The sequence below is a fragment of the Tachypleus tridentatus genome, chromosome 3, assembly GCF_004210375.1.
Source record: "Tachypleus tridentatus isolate NWPU-2018 chromosome 3, ASM421037v1, whole genome shotgun sequence".
NCBI lineage: Eukaryota > Metazoa > Arthropoda > Merostomata > Xiphosura > Limulidae > Tachypleus > Tachypleus tridentatus.
In genome coordinates, this window is record NC_134827.1 from 87855204 (window position 1) to 87882099 (window position 26896).

A 26896-nucleotide genomic window follows, 5' to 3' on the forward strand; every position below is an offset into this window, starting at 1 on the left:
CGTGTCCTCTCTTCTACCTCTTGGTGAGTGGATCGATGTTCTGTGTTAAAAATCTATTGTACCCTTATTTGATCGAAACTGGACTATGGATCTCTGGTTTCCAGCTCTATCAGAACCTCAGCCTTGAAGACCTTGGACCCTGTTCACCATCAATGGCTTTGTCTCTGCATAAGGGCTTTCTGCAATTCTCTAGTCCAGAGTTTGTACACTGAGTCTTCTGAACCTCTTCTACACCTCTGCCATTTGAAACTTCTTTACTGTATGCAGCAAAACTTTGATCCTTACAACAACATTCCACCTGGGGTTGTGTTTTCCTTCCTCAATGGGCTATGCTTTTTCAGAATATACAGTCTGTCATTACCCCTTTTGGCCCTCATATCCAGGCACAGTTGGCTGAATTGGGTCTGTCCTTGGATGATGTTGCTGTCTTCACTGGTCAGTCCATCCCACCATGGCTTATTACCATCCCCAAATGTGACTTTTGTTTGAGCAAGCTGAAGAAGGCTGATACTCCTGATTGGAAGTACTGTCTTCTATTTGCCAAACATCTTTCAAATTATCCTTCCATTTCCATTTATATGGATGGTTCAAAATCAGGTGACTCTGTGGGCTCTACTTTGATTTGTTGTGGTTCAGTGGTTGCACACAGGATTCCCTCTACAGTTTCTGTCTTCACTGTCAAACTGTATGCCATTTCTTTTGCCCTGGATCACATAGAAGCTATACAGTAAACAAACTGTATGATATATACTGATTTGCTCAGCTCTCTATTGGTCCTGTAATTGCTTCTCTTAGTTCTCTCCCTGTTCTTGTCAATATTCAAAACCAACTGTCTCATTTCTCTTTATTATTAATTTCTATCCAGTTCTTCTCCATACTGGACCACGTTGATATTTGCAGAAACAAGCTTACTGACACCTCATCTAAGTCTGTATGCTGTGGTGCTAGCATGGCCATGCCTGTTCCATACTTGGACTATAACCCTGTGTTCAAGGCTCATCTCCATGCCAGTTGGCAGTTACAGTGAGCAACATGATGACAAAGTTTTCCAGATAAAATCTTCTATTGGACATTGGTTGTCTTGCTTCCTTAAGGATCAGAAGGAGGTAGTTGTCCTAGCTAGACTACTCATTAGTCACATTTTTTTAACTCATTATTTTCTTTTATCTGAGACTGGTACACCAATGTGTGGTGCACTCAAGTCACAAGAGCTTACATTGTACTGTCATTCTGTTATTACAACATTGTCCACCTCAATTGTGTTTTTAAATTTTTAAGAGCCATTGGCCTTTTTAACTCTATTTAAATTTTTAATTAAAAAATTGGATTCTGTTTTGTTTTGACATGATTCATTTTTACATATTTAGTATTTTTTTACCAATTGTATGGTGCAAAAAGCCTAGTTGCTTTTTCATCCCCCTTCTTTTAAGTGGAGTATGGGAGTCCTTACCACTTGCCACTTCCAAACCACTGGGGTGATTGACCATTAAGGCATCCTGCTGTATGTGCTCCACACATTAAAAATATTACCATTCAGTACATAATAAGGCAGTGATGTTCTGTAGATGTTGCCGGCTTGCTATCCTTCAGTATACATTACACAATTGCTACAGAATGAGACGTCAACTTGCAGCTCACCCCTTCAATTGGGAGCTCTCATCCTATCCTGACACAGATATTGGTACCCAGTGGCTGGGTTTTTGATTTAAAATGAACCAGTCAACTTAAGTCTTCATGCATATTCGAGGTTGCCTATCTTCCTCCTTTGATTGTGCTCTCCCTGTGTTGCAGGTCATAGCAGAGGTAAGAGGGAATTGTTCTTGTTCTGTCCTTTTGCTATCCCTTGTGTGCCTTTGTCCAATGATATTTCCTCTCTCTCATGGTTTAATATAAGACGTCAGGTTCCTGAATTGATATATTCCTCAAATAACATGTCATGCCTTAGGGCTGGAGTGGTTCTAGATTCCCTTTGATCTCTGGGTCTTGAGGTGAAGACAGTGTGATTTTCATCCAACCCCCACATGGATGTTGGTACCAAGCAGCATAGGTTTTGGATGAAGTTAACTTACTGAGTGTGGTCTGTTGCACCCTAGCCACTTTACATAGTGGGGCTGATCCTTTGTTTTCCAACCTTTCTTTTTGTTAGTATTGACTGGTGTATATCTATTTAAGGGTTCAGATACTAATCCTCCCTCAGTTCTCTCACACTTATATGCTCTAATCTTTTTTCTTCACCCTTTATGGATGAACAAAGAGTATACCTGGTCAGAAATGGTGTGATTTCCTTCTTGAGATCTTATCAATCTGACTATTTCCTTTATGGGGGAATCCTTCAGATGCTTTTGAGGGGGTACATTTGTTCTTCCCTTGCACTGGTTTCTTTTCCTAATCGATGTGGGATTCTAGCTAATCTTGTGAATAGAGGGAAGTACCATGTTGTTAGTTTTAATTTTCCTATACTTAAAATGTATTTCCAATAGGTAATTCCCTCTTCTCACACTTCTCATCTACATTCTTCCTGTGCTTTCATCTTCTCCCAACTTTGAAGTGATAGGTCAGTAGAGGTGCATAGAGGGAGTTATGTGCATCACAGAAGTGTATTATGCTCTTGTTAGTGGAGTGGTGATTCATGACAATTTGCATGAGAGAAGTTGGAATCAGTTAATAACAATAGGAAGGGATCCAAAGGCTTGTGACGCATGAAAGAAAAGTTTACATGTATGGGGACAGCAGTGAACAAGAATAGCTGATCTTGTGAAAAGAAAGAAGTACCAATCAGAAATACATTTTCAGAATAGAAAAATTATAACTTTCAATGAAATTCAGATTCAACAATCTGTATTACTATACATTTGTTGACTATGAAATAGTTTATTCAGGTAATATCTAAGAAATTTACTGTTGTCTGGAATGAAAGTACCTGGCTGTCTTCAATTGCTAAAAAAACAAACTTTATATAGGAAAACTTAAGATGTAAAATTGTTTGTCTAAACTTTAATATTATATGGGTTTTCTGAATAACAGATAATCAAACATTGAAGTTTCTGAAGTTTATTTTTGGTTATTTGTAGTATTATTTACTTTTGTTTTACTAGGTGAAAATAATATTGTTGTTACCATATCTCCTGAAGAAGACAGCATTACTAAGAGAGTAAATGAAGATCTGAATTTAGTGTGCAGAGTAACTGATGAAAATATTGCTCAAATAAGGTTGGTTAAGTCTTGAATGTTGATGTTTGTTTTGTATGTATTATCTTAATTTTAGCACTGAATCCTGTGACAGTTATAGTTGTTCAATCAAAGTAAATATCTAGATTTTATAATAATGTAGTACTTACCACATTTATATGCTTCCTTATTTAGAAAAAAATCAGAGTATGTAACTGGTTTTAATACATTTTGAGCTCTAAGTCATTAAATCTGTATAATATTCTATCATAATTATGGTGTTTAAACCCAATAAAGTTGTAAAACAGTTGTAACATCAGAATAAAAATAAAACAAGTTACATTTCTGGCCTTTTTTTTTTTAGCTTAAAGCATTTTATAACTTAGTTGTTATTTTTTTCTAAGCTTAATATTATACATTTTTATAATTCTGAAATAATGTTATAAAACATGCCATGAATGATAAACATTTATTTTAGCTGTTTAGAAGTAACTGTAATTTTAGGGTGGTGCACAAATAATATGGAGCAAGGCAAGACCTACTGGTTAGAGTATCTGGATCAAAAATCTGAAGAAGCATGGCTTTTTGTAACTTATTACCATAGAAACATGCTTCAAACTTTAGGGAGTGAGTGTACTGTAAGAGTGACAGTTAAATCTCACTGCCAGCATAGAGTAAACATTGGCAGCAAGTAATGTTGATTAGCTTTCTTCCCTCAATTTTATCAATTCAAAGCAAGGGTAACTATTGAGGGAAGCCATTGTGTAGCATTGTAAAAAATTTTGAAGCAACAACACACAAACAGCATTTCCCTAAATTTGATGTTTTATTTTTTACTTAACTGTCATGCTATTATAATTTAGTTGGTTCTTATTGAATTTGGAATATTATTTCCTAAAAAGTTTTGTTTTTTAACATAGTCTTGTTAAAAGAAAAGAAGTTAGAAATGTGTTTAAGTACTATTTTTGTGCATTTAAACACTTCTCTAATTTCATATTGACGGTAAAGTGTTTATTTGTATATAATACACTACTGATTTATGAATAGATATCAAAAGCCCTTACATAAGGATTCAGGTTGTTAAGTTTTTTGAAGAAAGTTGGGTGAAGTTTCTGCCTCAAATTCACATTCTTTATGTTTTTAATATAAATTTAATAACTTGTTTCTTAGTCGTTCTGCATAGATTGCTCCCCTACATTGCTCAACAGTATATTTAATGGCTTATAATGCTAAACAACTATTTTCAGTACCTGTGGATAGCACAGCATATCCCATTGTATTGTTTTGGACTTAACAAAACAAGCAGTAAGCTTTAGACTTCATTTATAGTTTCAGAGTGAAAAATGAAAATAGTCCCTAAATTACTTTGAGCTTTAATTTTTTAGAAAAAAATAACCCTATTGTAGTCAAATTAGACTGCCTTTGATTATGTCCAAATTTTATTTGAGGAGTTAATTTTATTCTAGAAATATTTTGTTTCATAATATGCCCGTGTGTTTATAGTGATTAACATATGAAGAATATTTGGTAATTTAAAGCTTCTTTTAAATTATTTAAACACTTTGAAGTGTATTGCTTCACTCTGTTCTTGAACTGAAAGGTTGCAAGATCTTTAAAGAAGAGACATTAAGGCCTAAATGTTATAACTTGTTAACTTTTGTAGATATTAATTTAATTAAAAGTATATTGCGTGTGTTTTAATTTAAGATGTGACGCATTACATCCAACTATAGTTAATTTTTGAGATTAACTAAACAAGTTAATTCAGTTATTCTAACTTGCAAATAAATATTTAAAGTATCAAGTACTGTCCACAAACTAGTTGTGAAGATTTCTTCACGTATTGATATTTACCAGGTAGCTATTGATATATTTTACATCTTCTATACTGGTAAAATTTAAATTCATAGTGATATAAGAAATTGTGAAATTATAGTGAGGAGAGCGGATGTCATGCACAGCTATATCACTAGTGCATGTGTAAGAAGAAGGTTGGTAACCTTTGCCACAGGTGATGAATGTTTATAAAATGCCATACAAGAACTAGGTATTTACCATCTGTGTCATTCACACTTGCTCTTATGTGAAATAGTCCAATGTTGTTTTTATTTCTAGTTAAAAAAAAGTATTGTGAAGGAAACTTGAAAATTTCTCATCTGCCATATCACTACCTTTTTGCTACAGGTAGGGGTCAAAGGGCATGTCACCACAAAATTGTATTGAATGTATGCCAATAAGTTTAGAATCAAATTGTAGATTATAACTGAAGCTCTAGTATTATACATTAGTTAATTTCTTAATATAAAAGTAAATGTTAAATCAATTCCCAGGTATCAGTTTTTGTGTGCCATGTGGTATGTTTAATACAGCTGTGGTACAAATTAGGTATTTATCATGTCCAACTAGAAAGTCGATGGTTTCTTATGAATTGTAAACTCAAATTACTGATATTCACAAGCTACAATATAAAATAAGAACTACCTAACTTTTCTATTCCACGAGATATTACTTTGTGAAGTAAATAAGGTGGCCATACCCACGTCTTCCATTTTTGGAAATGCTTGTTTACATACACCTACTTTGGACTCTGACGAGTTTACAACCAATTAAAAGCTCAGAATATCCTAAACGTGGTTCTCTCAGTTTGTGCCAAGTGTTTAAGTGGAAAAACCTTCCTTTTCATGTTATAATTGAAGCAGAAAGGTAAGAGATAATGGAGTTAGACATTTCTTTTTAAGACCAAATACAGCTTAGTTACTAGCCCTGATAAATTGTAGTGGAGTGTTATGTATTGATATAGCAATTCATGATTTTTTTAAATTTTAAAATACTTATCTGATATCTAAAACAAATTGCTTTGTTTCACATCCTCCACATGCAAAATTTGACAGGGCTTAGCAAATTACAGCAAGTGAGTATAAACTTTGGAAATAGAAGAGATCATTGTTTTCTGTATTTCATTATTTACTGCTCTCTATATTAAGAAAGCTAATTGAAATTTAGGAAATTTGCAAATAATAATAATATATATGTATTATAATTAAAATCTGATTCCATTCTACAATACTGGTGCACTAGGACACAGCTAAGATAGGTCACTTTGTGAAGACTAAAGGTCAGTTTTGTGATATTGGGTATGGTAACCTCAATGCACATGCATTGCATCATTGCAACTTCTGTAACTAATCAGAAACAGCTGAAGGGTCAGTAAAATTAAAATATACATAAAGATGTATGGTTTATGAGATTTTGGTTATTTAAAATAAATATTTGTGATTTTATGTTGTAACTGGAAGACATTCTAGAACAAAAAGAGCATAATTTATATCTGTTCTAATTTTTTATGGTATGTATAAGGTTGGTTAGATCAACAAAATCTATGAGATAAAGCAGTGGAAAAACAGATAGAAAATAAAGTTTTTTAGAAAAAAACATTTTATTTGAAGGATATGGATATTCTACATGTGAAATTTGACATTTTCTGATGCTTAAAAGCATTTTTAATCTTAAAATCAAAATTACATTGCATGTTAAATAGTCAACATTTGAAAAGAAAAAATGCACGAGTAAATCAATAAGATAAAAAATCTTAAAACTTAATTTAAAAAATATGTACTAAAGTCTTGTATTGTTTATTGATAATCTACAAAATTTTGTAAAGATATGTATATATTTTATATTTAGAGTATAACTGCTTTATGGGTTTGGGCTATGTGGAATTCACCTACCCATAGTGAAAGGTTTAAGCTTCTATGTACTTAAAACTAACTATTACAGACAAATATCTCTATTATAAATCTACCTTTGTTGAGAATATTAGGAAAGAATCCTTAGATGTGTTTTGAAATGGCAACCAAATCGTGACTAAGAAATCCAAATGTTTATGGTTTATTGCAAGTTTTATGAAAATGAGAAAAAACAAAACCAATTGAAGGGTCATTACCCCCCCCCCAATCACAAATTAAAAACCTAAGTTTTCCAACATCATTTATCACACAAATAACTTATAAAAGCAACAGAACATAACTCATTCTTGAAACCAAGATCTTTCTTTTTAGTGAGCAAACACTAAAAAATTGTTATTTATAAAGTTCCCTGCACCTGGAAAAACAATAATTACAGACACCTGATCCAGCAGTTCAAAATGCTGTTTGAGGACAAACACCAAGAACAGTATATGTGTGTCTGGCATGGCCAGGTGGTGAGGGCACTAGACTCATAATCTGAGGGTTGTGGGTTCTAATCCCTTTACACCAAACATGTTCATCCTTTCAGCCATGGGGGCATTATAAGGTAAGTGGGCCATCCCACTATTCATTGGTGAAAGAGTAGCCCAACAGTTGGCAGTGAAAGGTGATGACCAGCTGCTTTCCCTCTAGTCTTACACTGCCAAATTATGGATGGCTAGTGCAGATAGCTTTCATGTAGTTTTGACTGAAATTTAAAAATAAACAAAAACAATAGCATATGCAGTCATGACAGGCATCTTGTATGAATTGAATAACTGTAGATCTATTGATATTGCAAAAAGAAGAAAACCCTTGGATGATAAATCCAATGTGAGAAGCAAAATATTAATACTCAACAAAGCTATAAGATTATACCTCAATATTCTTTGAACAACCCTAATCAAAAGAAATGGTTCTGAAAACCTCTGTAAAAGTACCCTTTTAGGTTTCATATGTATGAGCTGAATTCATGTTGACAATACATTTCAGCAATAAATAAATAACACACAGTTCACTTGTTTCAAAACTGTATTAAAACAAGTAAAATGCATACACAAATATTCATTATGCTGTTGATTACCATGATTATTTATAGAGATTTAGGTAATTTTTCATCAAAGTTCACATGGACTGGTTCAGTTACTTTTGTATATAATTTGATAAGATGAATTATTCTTCCTGCTGTGCAATTACAATACAGTCCATGATAATTTCACTTTAAAATCATCAATATATGCTCTCTGTTGCTAAACTTGCAGACTTGTGGAATGCATAAAGAAAGGGTTTGTTTATAGAGGTCAGAACTGAATGGGAATAGCTAACCTTGTGACAGGGTGTAAGTACTTATTGGAAATACATTTTTATTATGGGAAAATTATACATTTTATTTGATTCTGGCTTTATTTCTGCATCTTAATGTGTAATTTATTACAGTATATAAAGATAAAGCAGCTAAAAAGAAGGAAATTATTTATTTCTTATAATAGACTGTTGCAAGCTTGTAGGTAAAAACAGTAATAAATTTGTTGATGATTTCAATTATTTTGTAGGAATACATTTTCATTGACATTTTTCAAATTTTTCTGTGTTTGATAGAGAGTACCCATCAAGCAGCTCCACAGAATTTACCTGTAGGTACACACTTACATGGACGTTACCTATCAAACTGGTGTCCAAGAAAGCAAGAATAAGTTATTTCCAAGGTTGTAATGAACTAATAGTCACAGTACATCAGCTACAGAAGGAAGATTCTGGTCTGTACATTTGTGAAGTCACTGGGGAGAGTGTTAATGTGAGGCACCCTGTCTCAGTCACTGTTCAGTCACGTAGGTTTTATAGCTTTGGAACTTGTTAAAATTCTTTAATCATAGAATTGGCATTAAATATTGCATTACATTTAGCTTTACATATTTAGCAGTAAGAATTTTAACTTTCATCCACCTTGACCAATGAACAAATGTTTTATATTGTATTTCTACTGAATTGGCAAGAAACTACTTCTAAACAAACATTAAAGGATATGTGACAATTTTTATAAGTGAAATAGTATTACTGTATTATTATTATTTATCTAATCTACTAACTATATATGTCAAAACAGTTGGTTTGGATTGAGAAAATTTTTATATAGAGGAGCAAACCTTCTTCGCTCCTCTACGTAAAACATTTTCTCAACCCAAACAAGCTGTTTTTACATATATATTTTCTCAACAAGTGGGTTTTCTCAACATCACTGATCACTAATCTACTAACTGATGACACTTAACACAACTTTTATTATACTATTGCACTAAATTTTTATTTAATTAAATATTGCATTTAAAGAACATAAAGTGACAACATGCTTAAAGTAGACAATTTCTCCTAACTGTTAACAATTTTTCTTGCTTTCTAATGGTGCAACAAAAACTTGCAAATTCACCTAAGGTAGTCATCATCATTTCTGTGGGAATGAAGCTTGTACTAAGAGAAATTCATAATTCAGTGTTCAATAAACAAAATATAATAGAGCAAACAAAAGTTTAGTAACTTGTTTGAGCAAGTTACTTCATCTACAATGGGAATTATGAAAATATTTTTCAAATTGTGTGTTTTAACTAAAACGATGGAACACATTTTGTTCCTGTACTATACTTGCATTAAACATTGTTATTATTTCATGAACTATTATTAAACACCATATTACCTCTTGTGCTAATATTAAACATTATATTACCTCTTGAATTAGTATTAAACATCATAGTACCTCTTGTGCTAATATTAAACATTGTATTGTCTCTTGTGCTAATGTTAAACATTGTATTGTCTTTTAAATTAGTATTAATTATACTACCTCTTTTGCTAATATTGAACATCATAGTAACTATTGTGCTGGTATTAAACATTGTGTTATCTCTTGAACTAGCGTCAAACATTGTGTTACCCCTTGAACTAGCATCAAACATTGTGTTATCTCTTGAACTAGCGTCAAACATTGTGTTATCTCTTGAACTAGCGTCAAACATTGTGTTATCTCTTGAACTAGCGTCAAACATTGTGTTATCTCTTGAACTAGCGTCAAACATTGTGTTATCTCTTGAACTAGCGTCAAACATCATGTTATCTCAAATTCATTTTAAATGTTGCTTTCACTCTTGAGTTATTAATAAATGTTTTACCTCTGAAGTGGCACTGCCCTCCAATAAAATAAGACACTTAGTACTGATGTATATATTGATCTTTTGAAAGAAAAATCACAGCAAATACAACATTATAGTTATATACATAGTAAGAAGTGTATAATACACAAGTTTAGTGCAAGGAAAGATAGGTCATGGAATATATATAAAGTTAAAGAATTGTTTATTTTTTGTATTACTGGAAGTTTGTCTTATTTTTATTAGACAGCAATGTATTATTGAATATTTTATCTCCAGAGCTAATATTTAAACACTTGACTTCAGGTTTAACATCAGATGATTATATTTATATTTAGAGAGAGTTCTGAATAATGGATCAGCTGAAGATCAAAAAGTGGTTTTGAAACACATATTAATCAAAGGTTTAATTTATTAAAAACTTTGATTAAAAATGCATTGATAAGAACTAAAAATTAAATGATTAATTAATAATAGGACTGGAAAGGCTAACTTTAGGTGATTAACATTGTTAGTCATCCTGGCAGGTTATAATTAAAATTTTGCTACAAGTCTTGAAACTGATATTACTTTACTTTCTGAAAATGGCCATAACTTCAAATAACTCAGAATCAGGACTGGAAAGGTCAACTTCAGGTGACTAATGGTGGTTTTGAACTTACCTGACAGTCTTTCTGGCAAGTTATGATAATTACAATTATGCTACAGAAAGTCCTTTATAACTTGTATTACTGTACTTTTTCTCTTAGAGCTGTAGACTAGATGTAAAAATTGGTTTTAATGCTAATTATATATTTTTTTTTTAAACTTTGTTTTGTTTTACCTTAATTTCTTTTTATGAATTTTACTAATTTTAACTATTTACCTGATGTTTGGTGCAGATAGCCTAATTGCTTTGTGCCAATAAACACCAAACCAACGAACCAATTAATAAAGACCATCTTTATGGTCTGATACACAATTCAAAACAGAAATTTACAGAAAAATCACCCATACTGGATTATACATTCCCTGGGACTCAGCACATGAAACAAAACAAAAACTCAACATATTAAGAAACCAAATAAACACAGCCATAAAACACGATGCTCATCCGATAAAATTAACAATGAAATCAACAAAATAACACTTCATCAATATCAGTAAATTTCCTCCAAAAACCATGGAATAAATTATATGCACACACCTAGACCAACAACAAACAAACAACAATAAACCCAAGATACAACAAACTACAAAACCTTATACTGCTGCATAACATATGTTCCTGGCATCAGCAAAAAAATAACCAACATTTGGAAAAAAACTTAAAACACAACATTCCAGTAAACACCAAATTTATTCAAACATCAGGTACAAAACTAAAGTCCATACTATGTAAAAACTACACTGACAAACACAACACCAACATAATTTATAAGATACATTGCAACAACTGCCACAACGTCTATATTGGAGAAACAAGCAGAAAAATAGAAACTAGATTCAAAGAACACCTTCACATAATTTTGAACACTGCAAATCAAATAAACACAACATAACCATAGAAAACACCCAGATATTAAGTGGGAAACAAATATAAACAAATGCAAAATCAAAGAAGCCCTACTTATACAGCAACTAAAACCAAAATTAAGCCAGTATGAAGGTATGCCTTTATACCTATACTAATTAATAACCTAACATCCACCTACAACACCCCCTATAATCCATTACCCATATATAATCTCTTCCTAAAGACGTGTCTATCAATGGTCACTTTCAAACTCTCTCTTTCTTAACCTGAAGATGACCTAGGAAGGTTAAAACGTTGCTCTCTCCTTATCAGTAAAAGTGTTAATACCCGTACCAGCTGTTCTGAGATATAAAGACCATCTTTCATAACAGAGTGACAAGAAATAGTGTCATAACTCATAGGAAATGTGTTACAATGATTAGAGCCATTGAATCATCAGTGATGAATCAAAGTGTAACAGTTCGAAACTCAAATCTTTGTTCACGTATTTTATGAAGCAAAAGAAACTTAACACTCTATTACTCTGTTTTAGGAAAGAATACATGCTTGGGGGCATTTTTCCCATGCAAGAACATGGGAAAAGGCATGTGTATTTTTCCCCAATATGTGTGTGATGGATTTGAGGATTGTCCTGGGGGAAGTGATGAAGATCCTGATTTATGTGGTGAGTTTGTTTTTGTCCAGTACAATTATGAAAATATCAGTATGTGTTTTAGTTGATTGATTTTGAAGGTTAATGTTTAACATTGCTCTTCATGTATAAATGTATGAAGGTTTTTGGCAAATAATATTTACTTCTTTTTGTTCTTATGTGTAAAGATTTTGTATATATAATGATAAAAATGCTGAAAATTTTTTTTTAAAGGTTAATATAATATTTTGTAATTTTTTTCATGTTATAATTGTTCAAAGATAATTTTGTTAGTGTTTTAAGTTTATCTTTAATTATCCATTATGATTTTGGTTTAGAAACTGCTTTCAAGTAATATTTAGCAGTAACTAGTTAATCTAAAAATTAAGTAAAATAATGTAGTGTCAAAGTACCCAATTATGCACAAGTATCTTATAAATATTCATCTGTTATTATTTTTACCTCTGGTGTATAGTAAATTTCAGTTTCAAGTACATGCAGAATGTTACTAAGCAACAACAACAACAAAAATCATCAGTTAGGTTCTTGTACAAGAAAGTTTAAGTTTATTGTTTCATAGCTGAATCTTGATATAACTGATGGCTCATGGGCTTAAAACTGAGTTTATCTTATCAAAATGCATGTATAAATAAAATGTTTTTAATGCATCCATCTGAGCATTAGTACATAATTCATAATAAGCATGAAAACCAATGAACAGTGGGATTGACTAACTTTGTAATGTCCCCATGGCTGAAAGGGTAAAAGAATAGCCCAAGAACTGATGGTGGGTGGTGTTGACTAGCTGCCTTTCCTAACTTAATCATTGTGTGGCTTTTGAAAAACTTAAAACTGACCACAATTCTATTAAATAAGTACATGAATGCTTGTACTCACTGGTGAAAACATTTCAAACAGCTTCAACAGAAGCTTCTTTAGTGCCTTTCAGGAAAATTGAAGTCCTCCACTTGAAATTTTGCTTCAATTAAATTTCTTTTTCTTGGTAATGTTAATGTAGGTCCTTCTAAAATATTTTTATGGTAGACCAGTTTCATTTAAAATATAGGTTTTAAATGAAAACAAATTAAGTGTATCCCAACTGGTGATCACTTCTCAGGTGTGAAGTGCACCCAATTTTCAAAAAAAGAAGACAGAAAAATAATTCTGTTACAAAAAATGTTAACTAAAATTGTTTCAGTGGTGCAGCTGTAAGTCTAGAGGTAATCAGATGGAACTCCTGTTTGAAAGAACTTCCTCACCCCTAGTGGCTCAGTAGTAAGTCTGGAGGTGACAAAATGGAACTTCTGTTTCAATGAGCTACCTCAAGGTAGAATTCCTGTTTGGATGTCTTCCCATCCCCAGTGGCTCAGTGGTAAGTCTGCAAGTGTAAAACACTAAAATCTGGGTTTCAGTATGTGTGGTGCGAAGAGCACAGATGGCCCATTGTTGGCCTCTTTCATACAAGATGCTAAATTGTATCTGCAAGTGGATTCTAAATGTCTCTTGGGGCAATACTAAGAGTTCAATGTTTTTACTGTCAAAGAGATGTTATACTGCTGTACTTTTCAGAGAGAAGGTCAATTCTATCTAGAAACTCAGCACAAAGTCTCTTAAACATTTTCCCAGGCCCTACATTTTTTCATTTACCATCAGCATATTCCATAAATATAGCTTCAGTGTTTGTCTTGAAAGATTAAATTTTTTTTCCATACACTTCTCCATGCTTTGGGAATTGCATCCAACCAGCATTTAACAGGCACAGTATCATCCATGTTATCTCAGTTTAGTGTAGCAAACATGATTGTAGAGAAATACAAAATTTCTGAGAACCTAAGGATCATGCTTCATATGAATAAAATCAATACGACCAGTGTTAACCAATGCTAATTGTTATATTCTTGCTACTCCTATCATCACTGACATACTTGACAGATGGCTTCATCTTCTACATCATTTTTGAAAGTATTGAGAGCATCTGTTCTATCATCTTCATTACATACTTTCCATTTTTCATTATTTCCATACAGGAGGTATTCAAATCTTGTTGAATTTGGTGTATGAACAATGCTACAGGAAGTCAGTGATCCACCAAAACAAACTTTATCTTCCAGATTCAAAGGGTATTCTTCCTTGTATACCTCATCAACCACTGTCTCTTAATTTGTATTTTGTATGATAACATCTTCTTTGTCTGAAGAATTTTTACCTATTTCTATGTTTTCAACAACTTCAACAAGCCCAAGAATATTTCCATGAATACTTCTCTGTGCCTCAATTGTAAATGGATGTTGCAAGTCCATTATATCAATCCTCACATAGTCATGACCTGAATGTTCAAAAACATAAAGCTCAGTGTCAATAACTCTGTCTTCATTAAAATGTTTAAGAGGCTAGAAAGAGACTGCATCTTTATATGAACTTGTCAGGGCGTCAATAACATCACACTGTAAAATGGAAAATTTTAGTGTTAGTCAAACCATCATTATTTTGCAATGTATGAATTATTTCCATTGGGGAAGTTATGCTGTACCCCATATTCAAAAACCCTAACTGCATTCATTGCAACAGTAAAATGCCCATTGATGCATCCTTTACCATCATGGATCTTGTTGTGCACAAAATATTTCAATTGAACATTTAGTTTCCATTGTCTGACTGAATGTAAATTTTTGTAATACAAAGCAAGTTGTTTCATCTGCATCATAATACTCGCATAAATTGAAAGAACTGCAAACCAGTCCTGCTTTGAATCCATAGGTGAAATGTGATCTTAATAGCTGATCAGATATCCAGGAACATCATCCCCATTATTCGTATATCTTTGTGCACTTCGAGTGTATACCATGGTTCCATGCCATGACATACATTTCTTCCATAGTATTGAAGTCTCTTCTTTTGAAAATATGGTACCTGATATTTCGTCATCTTCTCCATTACTACCAAGGACTTGTATGGTTGAAGAGTTTCATGTATTTGAGTGGTACAATCCAACTGGTTTTGTAACTGTTGTTTGATATCTAATGTGTAACTTGAACTTCAGTCTGGAATCATCTTCATGATCAAAATTCAATTTATTTTACAAAAACTGATAAATTTAAATGGGATTTGACAACAATTGCAAAATCTGTGAGAATTGCCACTTGAGCTGCTATTCAAACTGTAATAAGTATTAGGATTTGTGCAGTTGTCTACACCAATATGCTGATCAAAGTCATATATGGGAAAATGCTTAATCATTTCCAGAGATTTTATTACAATTTCTTTTCAATTTTGATTGTGAATGGTATACATTATTTGCTGGAAAAACCTCCACATCATAGAGAAAAATTCCAGAAGCATAACCCATCAGACAGTGTGAGACAACTGATTAATTTTTTCAAATGACCCTTATGAAATTTTATCAGGCACAGTCTCTAGATAATCCCTATGCATATACATACACTCTTTTATTCAACAACAAAGGTGCAGTAAATGCAGCTCCTTTACATCAGTTGTTATCTTCTGCATTCCTTATGATAAAGTAGTGATATTTTGAGGTGATTGGATAAATTTAATACCCTTTGGAAGAAATAAGTTCTATCACTGAAATTGACAGGTAGGTGGTTTAATCTCTGTTTGCTTCATTACTGCAGGACAATCCCTTCTAGCTTATTTAAAAATTTTCTTAGTAAGGAAGGAATCAATTAATGCATCTACTTGAACTTTAAGCCAGTAGAGGTAGTTATAGGAAAAGCTTTTCTTTGTAAACACTGTTCAAGCAAAGCCATTTGCATCTGTATAATGTGCTTTGTGGGGTCAGGCTTTTCACAGTTGAGAATTCTTTGTGCTACAGATGTCATCAATCCTCTGGATCTTGAGGCAAAGTTGCATAACAAACTGAAAAGTATGTCCTCACAAACATGAATGGCCCTATTTGAGTCTAGTGACTCAAAAGATGTAGCAGTTTTTTGCTGCTTTTCACTTTTACCTGAACCAAAGGCATTTCATACATCATGAATGGTGTGTTACCATTTTTGGGAATACCATTACTTTTGTTTTAAACTTTTTTTTTTCTCTCAAACTTGGAGAACTTCAGTTGGGTTTTCCACTTCCAGTAACACATCAAGTAATCATCACTTGCCTCCACATAGCAAATGACATCTTCTTTGTTTCCCCAGTTGTAAAGGGTTTGCTGGCTGCTTCCCACCTAGTTTCCGAGCTAACTTTTTTTCCTAAGACAGTCCATTATAAGAATAACCCTAACAACTACAAGATAAAAAAAACTTTGCATCTGGGCCATTTACATTTACATGATATCTATGGACTATTCATCCTGTGGTCATTTAATGGTACAGCAAGTGCCTTAAACCATAATGTCAAGCTCTTTAAAAGATTAACATAAATGATGTCAGTCTACTCAAATTTAATCTGTAAATTATGCAAATCAGTGTAAAAATTGTATGTATCAACTGGTTTTGTAGTGCAAGGACTCAGCTTGTAAAATTTTTAGAAAACCAGACAAAAGTCACAATGGGTTAGAAATATCACCAGCAAAAAGTGCCTCTGGTTCATGATGCTCATGTTAAAATTTAACAAAATCTGAAGTTTTGCAGGTCTGAAAATAATTTAAAATTGTATGATGAGTTATGTGTCCAGCTAATTGTAAAAAGCAAGTCCTTCAACTTAATTATTATTTTTTACTGCTTAATACATGCATATTTGAAGCATAATTTGATTTAAAACAAATATTTGACTGACAAAAATTTTATTGGAATTCATAAAAGACCAATAGTAACAAGAAAAACTACATTTTCATGATTTTTTAAGTTAAAAAAATGTGTCTTTATTATTATAGAGAAACATTAAAACTCTTTCTTGAAATACCTGAGAGCTTGCTATTTCATTTATGCTCCTGTTTTTCACCACATAAAAGTAATATAATCAGACTACCTATTAATAATGTACTTTTACAAATGGACAGATGTAACTATGATGTTGTATCCCATTGTCACATTGTTTTATTAAATTGAAAAAAATGTTCCTGGTTGAAATTGTATTTCCTATTTTATGGGAAAAAAAGAAAACTTAGTCATGAGTGATTTGACTAGTAATCTGAGAATTACTGCTTTTCATCAGTTGCTTATTTTGTGGAACGTGTAACATAGTGGTTACACAACATAAACAAATTGTGTGTGTGAACTTTTTTATATTATTGCATTGTTTTTTTCTAAACACAAAAAACATATATAATCTTGATCAATAGAATCAAACAGCTTTCCCTGACAATTATTCAATCCCATTGGTATCTCATAAGACTATAGAACTAATTCAGTTTTTAAAAAATAAATTGAACTAGATGAAAGTTTCTTTCAGTGCGATAACCATATTTTAACTTTTAATTGCTGTAGAGATATAGTTTAATAATGTAGAAATTTTTTAGAAATATATTTGTTAACTAATTAGCAGCAAACACAAGTCTTGCATATGGGGTGAGTGTTGGTAGAGCTTAAACGATGACTAGGCTAATTATTGCATACATATAAATAGTACCTTGATGTGGGTATGACCTTTAATAAATCATGCAAGTAATACAAGTATTTATAATTATATGCATGATGATAATATTACTTAAAACATATACACTATACAAATATATTATTTGTATATTGCTATATATTTAAGTGTAGTTTGATACTGTTGTTATTAGAAGGTTTATTTTTTGGTTTTGTTCTTTATGGTTTCATAGAAACCTGTTAATTGTTAATGTTTGGGAAATTACTAATTGTTGACATAATTTTGAAAGCATGTGCTTTAAAATATATTCAGAAATCAGGCTCTCATTATAAGACAAAGTATGTTTCAGCTTATAAGTTATACAAGTTTGAAATATCATCCTTCCAGGTAAGAATCCATGTGAAGGTAAAATTACGTGTGAAGATGGACGATGTATTCCTGTAGAAAGATGCTGCAATCCTTTATTAAGCTCAGATTGTCCAAAGAACTACAGAGTTTCATGTTGTCAAAAGTTTTTTCCAATAGGTAAGCATCTAAGTAGTCTTACTTGTATTTTTTTCCATAAAGAACTATGTTACTATGTTTATGATTATAATTCATTGTTCAGATTATTTTATTTGCAATTGATTTTGTCTTGAAAGATACCTTCAAATCAACAAATACAACAGTATTAAAGATATTGAATGATGTAGCATATAATTTGGTTATTCTAATTTACAAAATAGGTAAAACTCATGATCATGCTAGTTTTGGATTATTTCAATTTTCTGAGACCAATTAACATCAATTTAATTTACCATCTTGGTCATAGGGCTGGATTATTTCTGTTATGAAACTTATTCTCACATCTGTTATTTTAACATGAAACATGCTAGGGTTTGTTATGGTAAACTGTATATACACAAGGAATTGTATACATTTTGCCCAGGGAAGAGTTTAATAAAAATAAAACAACATAAAAATACTTAAAAACTATTTATTACTATTTACTTAAAAGGAATAAATAAAACCACAAATACAGAAAAGCTTTGAATACTGGTTTCATATCTTTCTGAATACTCTTCTGTATCTAAAATAAGGCTCTTTCTAACAAAATTTAGTTAATTTAACGGTTAACTTAGTAACTTAACCTGTTGGTTAATATAAAAGTTATTTGTGTTTTTTATACATTTTAAGACTTTTAATATTGGGAAGGATTACTAATATTAATAAATATTCTAATTTTTTGTGATGATATTCAAAGACAGGTAATTACTGTGTTATTGTGAAAAGGTTCTTTGTAATTAAAAGTTGTTCAGACACATTTAAATTGTTTTTGTTTTATTAAAAAAAGGTATTGAAATAGATATCTATCTTTTTATAAGGAAGATTTCTTTTTGTATGTGGATAAATAGTTATATTGTTAAGACCCAGGCTAATACACAAAACTATTTGATTTACAATATAAATGGAAAATGTTGAGTACATACACAAAAAAAGAAAATTAAAGGTAAATTCAGAAAAATGAGATTTATGAAATAATATTTAGGAAATCAAACCTGAGAAACAGACCCATACAGGGTGCTTAAAAAAACGTTATCACGTGTACAGGACTATCAAGGGTGGATTACAATTGAAATGCTCTTTGTATTTGTGATGAACCACTGTGGGTGACTGAAAGACATCCATCCAAGCAGCAACCTTTCTTCTTTGCTTCAAAGTCAGTCTTGTTGCCACTTCAGTCAACTGCAAGGGAGAGAAGAAAAACATTCTCAATGTTGATATTTTTTTTAACCACCCTGTAAATGAGACATCTGTCATTCTTCTCAGAACTATATAGGTGTCACCTACAAACATTAGACATGAATGAAAACATGTTGAAAAGTTAGTGAATTGCCACAACTAGGATATTTTTGGTTTTTTTCATGTGTGTGTATGATTTAATGTATTCTTAACAGAAACAATACTTTTGTAAAGCTGTACTTTCTGTCAAAATGTTCTTGCAGTTCTTAGAAAAATCACTCAGTTTTTTTATTATAGTTAGGTCATCTTAGTTATGGTAAAGATTTATAATACTTCAGTTATGTGTTAAGATAAACAGGCCTTATTCTCATGGTTTTGAGAGAAATAGGTGGAGGCCTGTGTGATATACAACAGGACTTTTATAAAAGAAATAATTAGCAATATATCAATGAGTTTGTCTCAGAACAGCTGGTATGAGTATTAACACTTTTACTGATAAGGAAAGAACAAAGTTTTGACCTTCCTAGGTCATCTTCAGGAAGGTTGAAACATTGTTCTCTCCATTCTGAGATATATTTTTATTTCAAGTGGGTTTCTTGTTATCAAGGATATCAATAAGTTTGTTCTTAATGGTTGTTACTAAAGCAATTATATGTAATTCATAAAACTCCCGAGCACCTCAATAATGATCAGGTGGAAGTTGATTAATGTTTTGCATTCCTCGGCAATGTGCCTTCAGAGCCATACTATACATAGATCTACGTGCCACTGTGCTTGTGTGAAGTATTATTTTGACTGAAACTTTGAATTACTAGCTTTAGTCTATGGGTTGGCTTGTATAAAACCCAGGATGTTTGTGAAGTGCTGGCTAGAGAGAGATGGATTTAGTATTTAAACATAATATTTTGTGTTTGTTGTTGTTGTTTGGTTTTGTAACTCATTTTTATCATATCTGGTACAGTTGGAAAAACTAAAAAGTGTATACCAGAAATGTTCACATCTGTATGATCTGTGTAGGTTGAAGTATTGATGTATGTCATTCAACTTTGAATAACATATTAACTTGTGTTTTTATTGTATGCTAGTGATGTTTATATCTGTATGATCTGTGTGAGTTGAAGTAGTGACATGTATCATTAAGTTTATAATAAGATATTTTTAAGTATGCTGGGAATGTTCACATCTGTATGAATTAAAGTAGTGATCTATATAATGCTAACACTTGAATTTAAACTGCAGAAATAAGTTTGCCAATTATTGAACCGTTGCAGGCTTATTAATGAATTGATGTTTTAGTGTTGGATATTTACACTGTATATAAAAGAGTGGAAAATAATATATCAATATAACCTATGTAAAAGCCAATATGTGTCCTGTCAAATCGTTCTTGATATTGTGAAATAAGAGGAGTCATAAAAGCCAAAATGCATCTATCCAAATAGAATAGCATGATTACTGTCTGTATTTTTGTTACAGAGTGAAAGGGCACTGTGAGGGGATGAAACCTCACAAGTATAGTGAGTGTTGATATAATAAATCTGAAATAAAGACACAGTGTTGGATCACCTAGACCAGAGCCAAGTGCATAAAATTTATCATAAAAATAAAAATATTAATTCAGTTCAAAACCTAAATCTTTTCTGAATTAAGCTATTTTCTACTGTATCACCAACATTTTAAATAAAAACAAATTTCTTTAATCAACAAAACCTAAACCTTAGATATTTTTGCAGTTTTGTTGTGTAGAGATTTTGTTTCATACTTTCATCACAGTGATTAACAATAATGTCAGGTTATACTTTTGTTGGTGAGCAGCATAACATAGAAGCTATTGTTGGAACATAATGTTAATAAAGTGCATTAACTTTTCTATATATTATAAATTGTTAATCTAACTGATTGTTTTCAATATTTATTTTATGAACATGAAATGAATTTATATCATGAGTGATCTTAATTTTGATTGGCTCACAAAGGAATTCACCAACATTTGACTACCTTGACTGTATTTTTGCTGCCTCTTTATTGGTCATGCTTAATTTCACAAAATTATTTACTTCAGTTAGCTATGAAATATGAGGTTAAGAATATATACTATATGGTGAGAGTGGTAGTACATTTTTTACAGACTATACTGTAGTAATTGATGTAATTTGGTTATGTATTGTTTCAAATACTTCAAATAGTTCCTTAAAAGATGAAAATTCTGGAAATTCTAAAGGTTTTCAGATCCTGTCTATTTTCATCCCTGTGTATTAAAAAAAAACCTTGTCTTTTTTTTTTCTTACTCTTTTCCTGAATTTTATTTTAAAAAAATATCCATGTATTTTCTTCAGTCTATGTGGCATTCAGTGCTAATGATTTATAGGTTTTGTATGTTAAAGAAACAAACACCCTGAGGTATTATTTTTGTAAGGTTGTTGACTCATGCATTTGTATTTTGTGCAACCTCAGATCAGAAAAAGTCGGTAGTTGCATCAAACGTTCACCAACCATATCGAAACCTTAGCTTCCTCCAGTCTACCGTGTACACCATCGTTAGCTGTGCCATTGCATTTATATTCATAACAACTGTTATGGTGGTTGCTATCTGCCGCATTCACATGAGAAAATCTGCTATGTCCCTCCATTCCAGGAGGCACTGTAGCTCTACAAACAGAACTGGACTGTGGAGATCATGGTTTGGAGAGAGAAGATCTACCATCGCCAGCTTACAAGTAAGTAATTCATTTAGTTGAAAATCTATCTTATGAAAGTGTAAGTGTGACAGTAGATGGGAATTGCTTGTATTTATTTTATCATAACATAGATAGTCTTATAGTCAAACCTCTTCATGTGGAACTAATGCTTTACAGTACTTCTTTGCCTCACACAGTTGATTTTGTTTTGAAATTCCATTTCCATTACCAAAGGCACCAAATTGTTTCAATGGTTTTGGTTGTATAACGTATCTACATTGTCTTTGTGTATTATATCTTTTATTGTTATTTATCCAAAACATTAAATTTATGTAGAAAAAATGTTTCTCAAGAAAAACTGTGTACAAATAAACTAGTTGAAATATTTTTTTATAAAATATAGGCAAATAAGAGAACTTTTTATAGGGTGTATGAAAATGTTTAGACATAGCAGTAACTTGACATTTAAAATTTACTGTGTTAAAGTAGTCTGTCTTCTAGTATAATATTTATTTCATGTAGTTTTATCTGAAAATAAATATTTCTGTCTCTGAATATTGAAAACAGTGCTACAAAATTGGAAAAAAATCAGAATTTTAATTTTTTAAATCTTGTTGACTTCTGATTGTACAGTGTTTAACTTATTTTTTTGTTTCCTCTGTTTCTCTACTAAAGTTACAGAAAGAGTTCAGTTAAATGCTGTTCACAATTGGTCTTCATCAATTGGTTTTTGTTCTAGAATCATGGAAACAACCAGGAAGGTAGAAGCCACGTGTCAGATGCAGATCTGGAAGATGTATCTTCTGATATTGATCACTCACAAGTGCCCTTAAATCCCTATTCATGTACTTTGTCCTCGCATGGCAGTTTTATTGTTAGTTACAGTGTGGGGAATGGTGTCCACTTCATTCGCCACCTTCCCAAACCTCCACCCTACTCCGAAACACTCATAACAAGTAGTGGCCCTCCTCCCCCTTACAGCAGTGTTGAAAACATAAACTGTACATCATTAGCAGAGGCCACTTCTTCAACTAATACAACTGAAGAACTAAATGCTGTTGGAGCTCTGAAGTAGCAATTTGATAACTGGGCTCTTTGTGGTAGCAGAAAACGGAAAACTTAATAACTTGTATATCAGTGTAACGTATAATGGTAAAAACCACAGAAAGAATACATTTCTGTAGGAAAGTAATAACTTGTGGATGCTCATAGTCACTAAAAGTCTTGTTAAAGTTTGTCTGTTGCATGTGATAAATTGAGGTGCTCAAGACTACAAAAAATGTCAAAATTTACCAATAACAACTTAATAATTTGTGCTTCTCATGACCTTAAATGCCTTCAAAATGTACCTTTACTTAATCAAAGACTGCAAAATAATATAGTTACAATACAGCTGCTTCTGTGGAATATTGTGGGTCTCACAAATTTCAACCTTAAAACCAGGAACATCACCACAAGTGTAATTTTGTGTTCTGTCATTTTTATATTTCAAGAACTTTTAGCTTTTTGTACAAAATAAAATATTACAAAATTTCTAAATTCACTTGATCTTCATTGATTGAAATACTTCATTCTCACAGATAGTCATAGACATTTAAAAATGTCAGTCATTTGTTTTATTTCATATATGTGAGTTAAATACTCCAGTTTATTTTTAAAAAGAAACTTCTCATTCAAGGATGAAGAATTATCTCTAGAAAACTTCAGTAGGTGCCAAAATCCTTATTTTTATACCAATGAGATCATTGTGCTTTTCTCTCTTTGACATCTCCAGTTTAACCTAGCACATTATTTTTCTTAGTGTTTAATATTAATAAGGACAGTTTTACTTTATGTTCACATGTTGTAAGTTTTTTATTGTTACCAACTTCAGTTAACATTTGTGGTTGAACAACTATAGTTGAAGCCACTGTATTGATGTTTCAGCATTAACACTTTATTTACAAAATATCTCATTGTAAAGTAATAATAATTATAACTAGAAAAATGTTGGGGATTATTGTGTTGTTCTTAACATTCGAGGTAAAATGTTGAACGGTGATTATTTCTTATGTTAAATAACGAGGTACGTTCACATATAGTAAACAGTGATTTTACTTTGTGTGAACCTCTGGCTGGCAATTGAAGCCCAAATTGTCTTGTGAATTTGTTGTTGTTGTGGTAATTGTACATGTGTGTGTGTGAACTGATGCTATTAAAAATAGAAGTAAATGATATATATAGTACAATACTTGTGTGAATATACCTAACAAACTTGTTTATATGCATTTTTATAAGAAGGTTACTCCTATGAACATGTTGCTTGGGGTTTAATATTGAACTTGTTAGTTAATAAATATTTTTAAGTAATATGAATACATGTAGTGCATCCATCATACATAAAAGAACTTGAGGAAAGATGCGTCTTTATGTAAAATGTTTCTTATTAAAGCTTTCATAAGTTCAGTGTTATTATTAATAGTAGTAATAAAATTTATAAGTATGCCAGTAAATATTATTGCTGACAAATTTAAAGTTATAATTACCTCAACCACATCATCATGAAGACATTTTTGCATGATTGTGGTCATGTTTTTAATAAGGCTAAAAACAAAATGGTAATTTGTAGCAGGTATGATATATTTACATACAATATTTGAAAATGGCTCCTTTTTAGATTCCAACTTAAAAGTAGCCATTTATCAACTGAGTTTTCCACTAACATTAAAAAGTGGATGAAAACAATCTACTTTTAAATATTTAGTTTCTTTGTGGAATTGCACAGGGATGGTTTTTAATTTTCACAAATGACAACAATTTTTGCTTCTTTTACATAACTCGTATGACAAGGTAATGGAAGTATATATTTTTCTAACTGCACACTTTGACAAGACATGGTATTATTGTTAAATATACAAATCCACTAGCCTGTGAGTGATACTTTTATATGCTTATTTGTGCTCTGTATTTTGAACTGGTGCATGCTTGAACTCTGAGATTACAGTTATATGTCAAAAAGGATGTTTTATTTAGTAGTACATTTATCAAGACAGAATCACAATGGCTTTACTATGTTTTATTTTCATAAGTACACATGCATCAATGTTCTATTTGCAATAATACTTATTTGCACATGTGCCTAGTAGAAATAGATTAACTGTTTGAAGGAATATTTGTGCATTTGAAAGTGCAGGTGGTGTTTGTAGAGATCTTTTTGTGTAAATAAAATGTTGTTCCTTTTCCATTTGTTCAACAGCATCTAATAAATTCTCCTGCTTTTTAAAATTAATTCTACTTCAGAGTAATTAGACCTTATGCTCAAATAATTATAAAATATATAATTTCTTCTATAATAACACAAAAGTTTTGTTTTCTAACTGTATAGAAAGCATTGTTTTATGTGTATTCATTGTATTTAAAAGGTATTGTGTTGGTTTATGTACAGTATTTTGCAAAAGTGTTAAGACTTAGTCAAAAATTAAACTCCAGGCTTACTTTCAAAGAACAATGAAAGGTAAATTGCAGGTGAAACACTTGATGGAAGTGCTCAAGTTCAGCAAACAATATTTTGTGTCCTCCATTTGTTTTAATAACTGCAGACAGTCTTTCGGGCATTGTTTCGACATATTCAGTCAAGGTGTCCTTTGGAAGTAACTTTTGATTTGTCAAGTTTTTGATCTATCAAATCCTGGATCTGCTTGATTATGATTGAGATTAGAGCTCTGTTGGGGCATTGCACCATTTCAATGACTCCAGCAGCTTATTTCTTTAAGTAATTTCTGCATAGTTTGGGTAAGTGTTTTGGATCATTATTTTCTTGCTAGATGAATCCTTTACAAATAATACACAAATCATTGTATATACCATAAGAGATGAGGATCTGATGGTACTTGTACTGGTCCATTACTCCATCTGTTTTGCAAATATCTCTTATTGCCTCAGCAGAAAAACATCTTCAAACCATCACACTGCCCTCTACCTCTGCTTCATGGTTGGTGCTATGCAATGAGGTGAGTATCTTTCACCTTTCTTTTGCTAACTGATACATACAACCTACACTTGGAACTAAATACTTTAAACTTGGACTCATTCATGCATAACACTCTTTTCCAATCATCAGCAGTCAGATTTTGTACTTTAAAAAAAAGTTGTCTCTTGACAATATTTGGAGATTGAAGTAAAGTTTTTTTTTTAACTGTTACGCGAACAAATATTCCATTCTCATTGAGTCTTCTTGGTACTATATATTTGGGCACTTTACTGCCATTTGGGTACATGGTCATTTATCTTGTGCTTGAAATCAGTGGAAGTCTTCCTTCTGTCCTGAAGACTGCAGAAACAAAGATACTTAACATCAGTATCACTGAGTTTAGGTATTCTACCTCTTCCTTTCCTATTTTCAAAGTTAACTGTCTCAGTCTCATGATCTAGGGTGTATTTGACAGTGTTTGGGGAGCATTTCAAGTCTGCAGCAATTTGTTGGAAATTCCAGCCTGCATCACCTAAAGCTTTGATATGTTCTACTGACAATTCTCTATGCTTTTGGGACAGTGGCATGACAGTAAAACTTAATGTACTGTGTTAAACACTTATTTCTTGTCAAGGTTTATTTGTGGAATGCTATTAAATTTAGTTCTTATGGCATGTACTGGTACCATATGCTAGTTTCTTTTTATATAGATAAGATACTGCTTGAGATACCATGACAATTATTTGAGACATTGAGTTTGATCAGTATCTTCATTCTTGCAGAACCTTATGACATGTTCTTGGTACAAATATATGAGAATTCTGAAGAATGATAAGTATTCTCACTCTAGTTCATTCATTTTTTAACGGGGATC

The 26896-nt window shown here is 31.8% G+C and overlaps 1 protein-coding gene across 3 annotated transcripts in view; it reads left to right on the forward strand.

Annotated features, from left to right (window-relative positions):
- LOC143247420 (uncharacterized) overlaps positions 1-25296 on the forward strand; it is a 44848-nt gene extending 19552 nt beyond the window's left edge. For all 3 annotated transcript variants that reach the window (XM_076495485.1, XM_076495483.1, XM_076495484.1), the window contains exons 3-8: positions 3096-3210; positions 8493-8722; positions 12082-12213; positions 18061-18198; positions 21850-22112; positions 22813-25296. In XM_076495485.1, the coding sequence (XP_076351600.1) occupies positions 3096-3210; positions 8493-8722; positions 12082-12213; positions 18061-18198; positions 21850-22112; positions 22813-23148 (1214 nt within the window). In that variant the 3' untranslated portion in view covers positions 23149-25296. The remainder of the gene's footprint in view (positions 1-3095; positions 3211-8492; positions 8723-12081; positions 12214-18060; positions 18199-21849; positions 22113-22812) is intronic.
- Positions 25297-26896: the final 1600 nt, after the last annotated feature.